At 33.9% G+C, this 11,111-nt stretch overlaps 1 protein-coding gene across 6 annotated transcripts; it reads right to left on the bottom strand.

The window, feature by feature from the left end:
* On the bottom strand, positions 1-10,862 carry ASNSD1 (asparagine synthetase domain containing 1). 6 transcript variants are annotated; one of them, XM_051986031.1, is made up of 6 exons: positions 10,543-10,862; positions 7,149-7,202; positions 5,383-5,412; positions 3,417-4,973; positions 1,970-2,151; positions 1-334 (listed from the first exon to the last, which is right to left on the bottom strand). In XM_051986031.1, exons 4-6 carry the CDS (start codon positions 4,881-4,883, stop codon positions 79-81), a joined length of 1,905 nt encoding a protein of 634 aa, XP_051841991.1. In that variant the 5' UTR covers positions 4,884-4,973; positions 5,383-5,412; positions 7,149-7,202; positions 10,543-10,862; the 3' UTR covers positions 1-78. The 6 variants fall into 6 exon arrangements, with proteins under 6 accessions (XP_051841991.1, XP_051841989.1, XP_051841993.1 ...); XM_051986029.1 differs by having other exon boundaries at positions 5,383-5,458; XM_051986033.1 differs by lacking the exon at positions 10,543-10,862 and adding an exon at positions 10,224-10,442.
* Between the last annotated feature and the right edge of the window lie 249 nt (positions 10,863-11,111).

The raw sequence follows: 11,111 nt of genomic DNA on the forward strand, positions 1-11,111 counted from the left end.
TGATAGAAAAATATTTTATTTTTATGCAATAATTTGATGTTGTAAAGTGTACACTTATTAACAGCCTATCCAACAAAGTTATTCTGAGGATAACATCTGGAGTCTACCACATTTATCAGAAGCCTTTTCATTATTATTTTCCATTTTTGCAATTTTAGATCCAAATTGCATAGCTCTTTTTGGCAAAACAGTAGATGCTGTAAGACCAAGTTCTAATGCTGCAAGGCGCAAAATCAATTTTTCACCAACTCCACGGGGCAAAGTCAAGTCTGTTTTTTCCAAAATAGATAGAGAATTTAGAAAGGAGACGACATTTTCATCAAGGAAAGGAAACCTAAATTGAAAAATAAAATTTTTATGAAAAGAGGTTAAAAAATAATGCCCAACTCTATTCATTACAGTTTTTAACATTGTTGATTTAAGATGAACAATTCTAGTTGAAAATAGAACTTTGAAGTTACTGTTTCTAGCAATGTTAATTATGAAAACTCCTTTGGCTATGGAGTAAATGAATTAGTACAAAACAGAAATTAATCAGGATAAAAAGAGATGTCTTAATACTTGCCAAATAACAAAAAACAAGATTTTAAATTGTCAAATTCAACATCTTGAAGATTTACTCAAAAGAAATATAATCACAATGAGTACTTTTGTCTTTTCTATCACATCCAACCCACAGAAATAAAAGTTATGGGGAATGAAAAATAAGGTGTCAAGATGCCAAATCCTTTTATATTTCAAAGCATAAACTTGAAAAATCATATTTATTTAATAATGTTCAAATTTTAAAAGTCACTGAGATAGTATGACAACTCAAATATTATTTTCAAATTTTTTAGGTTATTTTATTAGGTTATTAATGACATTAGCAATAATCTGTCAGACTTGTCTCAACTGTTTTCACTTCTTCCTTTTCTAGCTCTGGAAATCTTTTACTTGCCAGTGACTGTTAGCCTCTTTGCTACTAATCCTCATCACCCCCTAAAAAAACAATTATTACTATAACACAAATGATTAATGCCAAATGTTTCTGTTACATATTACAGAGTAATTCTTCCTTAACAAAAGCTAGCAAAAAAAAAAAAAAAAAAAAGCATAGTACACAGCATTTTTTTGATTAGAAGAATCATAAATATCAGTAAAGCACTTTTACTGTGGTTCAATTATTGAGATAGCATCTTATATTAAAATGTAATAGTACTTAAAAAAACACAGGAAGATCTATATAATGGCAACATACTGTAATTTCTGGAAACTTTCCAAATGTATTTTTTCACTTGAAGTAAAACAATGTTTTCATAAATAATATTTAATTCAGGTCTTTTGAATATGTTTTAAAGTAAATAAATTCCCTCCCATCAAACTAAACAAGCATATTTGGGTATAAATTAATAGAATCTCCATGAAAAAGAAAACAGTTGTCAATAAAACAGGTTTTGAAATCCTTAGTAAATTTCAAATATTAACAAATAATTGGTTCAAAGGACAAGATTAGTGATAAAATATGTACATTTAACTACTTTAGAGACTATTTCATTGTTTGTCTTTACATCCTACCTCCAGAAATAAAGTTATACATAAAAGAATCTTAGAGCTGGTATAAGATGATACATTTGAAAATGTTTTGTTCTTTGGAGGGTATTTATAATATAAAGCCAGGCTAGTATCACTGCTATTTCTAGTTATGTTATCATCCCTTTAAAAAAAAAAAAAAAGGAACCTAAAAGGCCCAGATTAGGGGAGTGTCCAGTATCATGGACTGGAAGTTAGTAAACCCACAGAATCTCACTAACTTGCTATGTGACCTTAATTATACCACTACTTCTCTAGATTTTTTTCATTTGTAAGAGGAAAGTGGATTATCTGATCTTTAATAGTTTATAACTTTTCTAATTTTTAATCTCTGTTCTAATCTTTAACAGTTAATACTTTCTCTGTCTCCTCACCAAAGCCACATCATTTGGATTACCTTGCTTCTTTTCCATGATCACCAATCACCCTGTCATCACGACCAAGATTTCTAGAAGAAATTCGACCCAGTTCCATTTCTAGTTCTTTATTTAATGCCTCTAGACCATGTGTCTTGAAACGAACACGATGACGAGAATATCCTGCAAGCTGTTCATCTGCACCAATCCCAGTAAGAACTACCTATAGAAGTTTGAATACATTTAATTACATTTTGTTTTTGATATAAGGATAAGTAAAATAATTCAATAAGGGAAAGCCATAATAAACTAAAGCAGAAAGGAAAGTATTAAGATAACAGGAAAATGTAATGATAAATGTTGGAGATAATGGTGGAAAAAATAGGACTCTAATGCATTGTTGGTGGAGTTGTGACATGATCAAACCATTCTGGAGAGCAATTTGGAACTATTCCCAATGGTTTCTAAAAACTGTGCATACTCTTTGATCCAAGTGTCACTACTGTATCCCAAAGAGATCATAAAACAGGGAAACATCATACATGCAAAAATGTTTCTAGAACCTCTTTTTGTGGTGGAAAGGAATTGGAAATGAGTGGATGTCCATCAACTGGGGAATGGTTGAATAAGTAATGGTATAAGAATAGAATGGAATATTATTGTTCTATAAGAAATGATGAGGTGGGTATTTTTTTTGTTTGCTTTTTCTTTCTTGTGTTCTTTTCCCTTTTGTCTGATTTATTTTGCACAACATGACAAATATGGAAATATGTTTAAAAGTACTGTACATGTGTGACCTATATCAGATTGCTTACTGTCTTAGAGAGGGAGGTAATAAGGAAAGGAAGATAAAAAAAACTAAAACACAAAATCTTAAAAGAATGAATACTGAAAACAATCTTTACAAGTTTTGGGGTAAATAAAATAGTATTAAAAAAAAGAAAAAAAGAAAGGAAAGCATTTTTAAATAAAACAATTCAAAAAATACAAAGGCATAAAAAATTTAGGTATATGAAAAAAAGCTTCATATATTATCATGACTTACATTTTAATTATGCTGTTGTTTTTAATTTCATGTTAAAATATTAGAGAAAAACATCTGTTCCAAAATAAGCTAGTAAGTGAATTAAGTCATCATTTAATAAACATTTATCATCTATCCAGTACTGGAAGTGAGAAAAAAGAACAACCTGTCCTCTATTTGTTTGCCTTGACAAAATTAATGATTTAGTTAATAATCATAAATTAATGATAAAGTATTCCCTTTACAAAAACTCTCCAAGAAGATTTATATTTTATGATGGAGAACATCAGAATTTCTCCATTACACAAATTAGCTATCATTTTCTGATACTAAGTAAAATCAACCAAAGTTTTATGTAAGTTATTTCTCTAATAATTTGATAATATAATTATTTGTTCACCATTTATTAAACTTATCTATAGTAAGACTAAGAAATTATTAGAATTTAAGAATCTACACCATACCTTTGCAGAACTTTGGTATGGTTTCATTTCATCCTCTTTCATAGTATAGCCAATGCCTCTAGAAGCAAACCAAACTGCACAACCAATGCTGTCATCCAAAACTGTATTCAAGGGTTGAACTAATTGGCTTATACGATGTTGTCTCATTCTCTGTAATTCTTCCAGGGAAACATTAATTTCAACAAAATTCCAAATTCTTAAAGGATTTAGAGCTTTCAATTCTTTCAGTCCTGCTCTGCCAGTAACTCGGTCTGGCACATTAATATTTTGGTCTTGAATATTGTCAATTGTGGTAGCAGCTCTTTTATTGTTTTCCTCAGAAGGTGTTTCAACATGTTTTTTTGCCTTACCACAATTTTTGGTTAAAGTAGTATGCCCAGTCTGTTCTTCAGTCATGAAAGCTACATTAAGAAGATCAATGGGTTCATCAAAAGGAACATGTCGATCAGCAAGACTTGCAATAACCATGGAATCAATACCACCAGAAAAAAGTACTGCAATATTTGCCTTCTTAGCAGAGGCTTTAGAAAGGTTATCATTTAGGAATAGACTTTCAGTCCTCGATAAACATAAAACTCGTCTCTTTACTGCTTCACTTAAGACATGAATTAACTGATGAACTATTTTTTTCATGTGGTCATCTTTAAGAAAAACCTGAAGATTTTCTATAGTTGCTGTGATATGAGATCTATGAGCAGGTTCAAATGAATCTTGTGGTGATAAATTTGTATTTAATGGAGTAACAGGTGTCTTAAGAAAAAGTCTGGCGTCATTTATCTCAATAGATACAAATTTTGGCAAATCATCTGAAATCTGATTAAGACTCTTGTCAACATCCTCTATTGTATTCTCTTTAGAAATGTATTTCCAAGGATACAATTTTAAAACCACCTGTTTGGAAATGGCAGAGGATTTGAGATCAATTCTAAAAATTCCACACGCTGGAACTTCTTGCCACTTATTTTCTATTCCAACAGCTTGAGCACCCACTGAAGCAAGGCAGAAACCCTCTCCTGTATTACTAAAATGCCAAAGTAAGCTACGACGACCAAAATAATCCCTACCAAACCACACACAATGACTAGATACCTGGTAATAAATAAAAGCCCATGGACCACGGATGCTTGAAAAAAGTGATATAATTTCAGATTCATTATTAAATGAGGAAAGATGATTAAACATAATTTGAGTATCATTCTCTTCAGCTCCTACATTTATCCCACTAAAGATTTCTCCATTCCAAAGGAATACATTGCCTCTTCCATCTTCAATAGGCTGGGGAGTCAAAAGACCTCTTAAGTGAAGGACATGACCAGAAAATAAACAATGATAATCATTATCAGTCTTTAACACCTGATGACTACTGTTGGGTCCTCGTCGCTTGAGATTCTGAAGTAAATTCTTGTGTAAAAATTCATACCCACCATGTTCAATGGATAAAGTGACTGAACAACAAATACCACACATTATGTGCAATTTAGCAAACTTATTTCTTGCTTTTGTTTTTTTCTGTATTTTCTATTTCCTGGTGGATTTTTTTCAACTCATCTAATGTGTCTGTGGGGAAAAAAAAGGGAATATTAAATTAAGTATTTTAGAGTACTATTAACTTATAATGCAGATAATCCAACTAAATCAGTCTTACAGAATAAAACATATTCTGGTAGTACACAAGAATACTAATCATTTTGTTTCTTTTATTATACACACAACAGTACTGCCTGAGTTGGAGACAAGCTAGTATAATTTTGTAGTCTTCCATACTTCTGAACATTTAATTCAAAGATCAAATAATCTCATTTAATTGAAACATACATGATGAATTCTTTATTAATATACAATCATCAGCACCATATCTATTATGCCTTTTAAAAATTTGTTATTAAAAGAATAACTACCATCACTTTTTAAAAAATGGAACTCTATACAAATATGAATAATAAATACATAATAGAAAAAAACTCACTTTTACTTTCAGAGAGCATTTCTGTTCTGTCTGCAAGAAAGAATATGTTGCTGTTTGGTTGCTGCTTATAAACTTTCTGCAAAAAATACATTTTAGGCTCATATCAAGATTTGATCCATTAAGTAGCAAATCTTTGAAAACATTTGTAATCACTCAATGACTTAACTACTACTATCTACATACAAAGCCAACCATACATAAGATATGGTATAGGAAGCTTTTGCTTAACATTTTAAGTCCTAGAAAACTGCTTGGGAAATTTATAAATAAGTGCCTTGATTAGTGTAATACAGCCAATATGGGTAAATCAGAACTTGAATGCAGGATCTTTCTGATTCAGAGACTATCTATATAGCTTTCTATTATGCCACACTGAATTGCATGGTTTTTAAAATATTCAAGTGTATTATTCTATCAAAACTGTTAACAGTTTGCAAGCTTTTTGAGTGCACTAAATGGACAAGTGAAGTTTGTGAAAAATTTATAAGAATCATTTTGTGTCTTACGATCCATCCTTTTAAAATTTACCAACCAAACCTATCTCACTTAAATAAGTACTTCTATCTGCAACTCAAAGAATACTGTACTTCTGAAGAAAGATACTAAAGACATGATGAAGCAGAAAGAGTACTGGCTCTTAAATCAATGAATCTGGCTTCAAATTCTTCCTCTGATAAATATGTTTCCTTCTGAATTCTTAATTTCCCTAACTGTAAAATAAGGGCGTTGACTAGATGGTTTCTGAGGTCCCTTTCACCTCTAAATCATTAGACTTAAATTACTCAAATATAAAACAGGAACCTATTGTTCAAGACTATAAAAGATAAGGAAGTATAACAGAATTGATCAATGGAAAGGCACTATAAATTGCAAACATAATTAAAAAGCCACAATAGTGACTCTTGTATATTAACAAAGATATGGCTGTGGCTCTGATCTGTTATGATACTGTGGCAATGCCTGCCTTATGGATTAGTTATGTCTTTAAGATCACAGAATTCCATAGTGGTCCCACAGAGTTAAGGCTGGAACATTAAAAAAGGCACCCGGAAGGAAGGAAGGAAATGTTTTCTGGTTTTGCAAAGTGAATTATAGGGCTTTAGCATCTGCTAAAGGTTATCTGGCTCCCTTACCTCACAGGCTTATGAAATACTTTGAAAATCTTAAGGTGAGCTATAAAGAGACTATTATCTGCCTATAATGCCCAAAGAGATGGGGTTAAGGTTTGTTTTTTGGAGGATGAGTTAGATTCTATCTTGTTTCCACAATCTTGTTTAGTAACATGCTTCAATCACTTTAAAGTTCATGTTTAAATTATCTTAACCTGATCTCTTTTGCTCCTAGTTTAAGTTTACTTCCTTTTACTTTATCATCTTTTAGGAAGAACAACTTGTTACTACCCATTCTACTACCCACTAATTTCTAGAATGAATTGTCCATCAATAGTTTTAATCATTCTCCTCTCCACATTATTAATTTCAGTAGAAGTAAGAAGACCATAGGTAGCAAAATCTGTGTCATAGTGGACTTGGAAATCAGGTAACTTTGGGTTTGAATTATTTCTTTGCCATTTAACACTTGTGGCAATAGGTCAGTCATTTAACTTCCGAGTCTGTTTCCTCATATGCAAAATGGGAATAATGCTTATACCTACTCCACCAAGTTGTAAAAAGCTAAACTGAAATGCAGAAGACTGTTCTTTAAATGTAAAAAAGTATTAGATCTGTTATTATCATATGTGCAAAATTAATTTGGTTATTACTTACTCTGTTTTTCTTCAAGTTAGAAAGTTCATCCACGACAACTTTTTGTTCTTTAATCTAGTAAAAACGAGATTGAAACAGATATTCTCATTTGAGAGGTTTTTCTATATAAGGTAGCTAGCTTTATCTTCTCAACAATCTGACTCAGTTATCTCAGTACTGTAAATATATCCCAAGAAATTAATTTAAAAGAATCATTTGTAATTATGCTTAGCACTGACCAAGACAAAAGAACAAAAACACATGGCATATCAATGCAAAAGAACATACTATAACACCATGAAGAATGCAAAGGATGTTATAAATATAGAAAGAAAAAATGTAGAATTTAAAAAAAGAACAGAATGCTATATACATATGCAAATGTAAAATTATAAGATGCAAAAGGCATTATAATATAAGTTGCTACTGTATATGTTTAAAAAATCATGGGTTTGTAATATTGTCCAAAAGAGCACTATTTCTCTCCATCAATGGAGATTGCAATCTATGACTTAGCAGATGGTCTTTGAAAGTTCATGTAACTGAAAATTTCATCACTTTGCAGCCAACTCAAAGGCATGTTTCTCCAACTTGGCATGAGGACAGACTTACAGATCACTGCACCCATTGTGAAAGCCTTTTAGCTTACCAGAATCACCAGAACCTGCATTCTATTAGGACAGGATCACCTCTTACCCCATCATAATGGGCAATTCAGAAGATGTTTGTACATATAAGATTAGGTTTTAATGTGAACTTTCTTAAATACATATAAAAAAGTAATAACTTATCTAGTTCCTTTCCTCTAAATGTTGGATACAATGGGGAAGTTGAACACTAAATGAAGTGTGGAGGTGGATATGCAGTTATTTTGGGCAGTAGTTAGAAAGAGAAGAGCTCCTTAAGATTGTGAATCCCTACAAGCTATATAGTAAACTCAACAAGGGAGACTGGGGTGTGGTAATAGCCACCAGCACACTGATTACCACCCCAAGTAAAACAAATGACTTGGATTAGATAACATTTAAGAAAGTTACAAACTAAAGAATTTGATATTTACAATGACAAATTGCAATATAGGAAAGATCACTAGATTTAGTAATCAGATAAACTCAGCTTGGACACTTAATAGCTCTGTGTCTGTAGACAAGTCACAACTTCTAAGATTATCTAATTCTTTAAATGGAAAATGGAAATACTGATACTTATACTATTTCACAAGGCTGTGAGACAAATGTGAGACAATTTTTAAATGGTATATACATGAACTTATCATACTATATAGTATAATGTATTCTGCTAATATAACAATGCAGTGTTACCAGCAGTACCCTTCCGAAGCTAACAAATGCTTTTTATGTCCCTCTGAATATTCTTATTTTTAAAGGCTGACTAGTATAATATTCATTCACTTCAGACCCAATAATAAAGGTCCTGACCCTTTCCTCACCACTAAATTGTATAATGATTAGCCATGAAATGTCTTATACTGACAGCCAAGAACAAAGCCAAAGTCACAAATGAAATAAAGAAGATGCATAAAAATAGCTCACCATCATATAGTTCTTTAAGGGTTAAAAAACCACATACCTCATAACAAATCTGTGAGAATGGCAGTGCAATATTAACATCCCCATTCTACAGAGATGGAAAATTTCCTCCATGGAACCAAATTGCCTAGGAAAATAATGGCTAACATAATACTTTAAGAGAGTTTGTGTACACTTTGAATACAGTATTAAATTTAATCTTTCCAATAAATTGTGGGATGACTACTATAATCACTCTTTATTGCAGATAAATTACATTCAGTTCAGAAATTAAGTAATTTGCCCAGGGTTGAACAATTAGTGAGTCAAAGATTCAAATCCTGGTCTTCCTCCTTCTATGTCCATTGATTATAAGCTCCTTAAGTATAGGAATTGTCTTTTGCCACTTTTTGTATCCCTAGCACTTTTCATAGTGCCTGGCATATAGTAGGTACTTTCTCAAAGTCCAGTACCACCCTATGAAGCTGTTATCAGATCCAGAATTCAAAACTAGATGAATTTGTCACACTGTGGCAGTAGTTGAAGTCAGGGGTAGAGGGCTAAATTCCAATTCTGTGATCTTGTATCAACTAACTTTAATAGGCTAGGCTTTAAATTCCTCAGATCTAATAATAACAGCTAACATCTATGTAGCACTTACCATGTGCTAGGCACAAGCTATTAACAAGTATTTAATCTGATTATCACAATCACCCTGGGAGGTGGATGCTATTATTATCTCTATTTTTAAAAATGAGGAAACTAATGGAAAGATGATTATGTTTCCCAGGACCATTAAGTGTCTGAGGCTGAGTTTGAATCAAAGTCTTCCTAACTCCAGAGTCAGCACTAAATCCACTGAACCATCTAGTTGCCTAGCAGAAAAGGGCACTGGGCAAACTGATCTTCAAGCTACTTCATAGCTATAAATACCAAGATCCCAATTCTGGCTGGAAAAACGATTGTTTTTTCCCTTATAATATTTCCTAAACCAAAGAATTCTTTTCTATTCACTTTTTTAAAAGCTTGAAATGGTGAGGGGATAGCGTCACTGGGAACTTAAGAAATCTAAGGTGTCCCTGACAGTAACACCTGGGTTTCTCTCTACTCCTATCCCTACTTCCAAGGAGGCAACCTTCTCCCCGCTAACAACGCTTGATTCCAATCTCTTCTGTTTTATCGAATATAAAATCCCTCACTACCCACGCCACGTTCAGGACAAGTCCGTGAAGCGGAACTAGAATCGTGGCAGACACTTTAACATTTCGCTCACATTCCCCTTTTCATTCTTCTACATAAGGTAGCTAGCTTTATCTTCTCAACAATCTGACTCAGTCATCTCACTATTATAAATATATCCCAAGGAATTAATTAAAAAGAACCATTTGTAATTATGCTTAGTATTGACCAAGACAAAAGAACAAAAACACATGGCATATCAAAGCAAAAAAAACATATTATAACACCATGAAAAACGCAAGGGATGATATAATGATGCTCCCTCCTTTCAGCTCCCCTTGGCTCTTGCCCATAACTCCCCCAGGGACCTGGATTCAAAAAAGCTTACTGGCTATTTAAAAAAGGGCCGGGGACGGGGGGGTGAGAAATAAACCGCAGTTGCGATAACTTAGTAGTCTTCTGGTGGGCCGTAGATTCTCCCACGTGACCGCGTGGAGTAGTGGTCTTAAGGGGCGGCCTGTACTCCGCACTAAGCACGCTTCTCCAGGTATCAGGGGAGGGACACAAAACCCTGTTCTCCAACGGCAACTTCCTTCCGCTCGGGAGGCGCAAGGGATGCTGGGAAAGGAGAGTAGAGAAAGGCCGGCTCATCTATAAACCCTCCTTTCGCCCACAGGGGGCGCTTCCACTGTGACATTCCCACTTACCTTTGAGTTGAGTTCCTCTTTATTTAAGGGCAGTTTAGCGGAAATGGCGGGCTCGGCTCCATCCTCCATGCGCGTCCCCTTACCCGGCATCTTTACCCCAACGCCACAATTAGAAGACGGAGAGACCAGAGCCGACTCTACCTGAAGTGGCCGCTTGCAAACACAGGCTCAAAACTTTAGAGCAATTTCCCTTCTGGCTCTCCCTCCTTGCTCTTTCTTTCTCTCTGGCTTGTAATCGGTTTTGTGTGCACTCCAGATGGTCATTGGAGCCGCACAAGGGGCCAGCATCTCTGCGCATGCGCGACCGCTACTTCCCGGCCTCTCTGCGCATGTGCAGCTGTCTATACCGGCTCTTTTCGGGACGCGAAGTATCTGGCTGAACGTAGAAATTAATGCTGCTTGTCTCTTTACCCCCTTCTTCCTCTTGTAGTTATTGCTGTCTTTAGCAGGAATAACCCCCCCCCCCCGTTTTAAATTTATGCTGTTTGGAGTTAACAGGCATTTATTAAGCTCTTAACCATGTGCTCCGCACTATCTAAAGCGCAGGGGATACCAGTATAAACAGAATC

Source organism: Antechinus flavipes, chromosome 3, assembly GCF_016432865.1.
Source record: "Antechinus flavipes isolate AdamAnt ecotype Samford, QLD, Australia chromosome 3, AdamAnt_v2, whole genome shotgun sequence".
Classification (NCBI taxonomy): domain Eukaryota; kingdom Metazoa; phylum Chordata; class Mammalia; order Dasyuromorphia; family Dasyuridae; genus Antechinus; species Antechinus flavipes.

Bases quoted from the DNA above. Each gene is read 5' to 3' on its own strand.
- ASNSD1 (XM_051986032.1), bottom strand. From the start codon at position 4,883: ATGTGTGGTATTTGTTGTTCAGTCACTTTATCCATTGAACATGGTGGG. The intron at 2,152-3,416 runs GTATGGTGTAGA...AAACTTCTATAG, and splicing joins CATACCAAAGTTCTGCAAAG to GTAGTTCTTACTGGGATTGG. The intron at 335-1,969 runs GTAATCCAAATG...TTTTCAATTTAG, and splicing joins GATCATGGAAAAGAAGCAAG to GTTTCCTTTCCTTGATGAAA.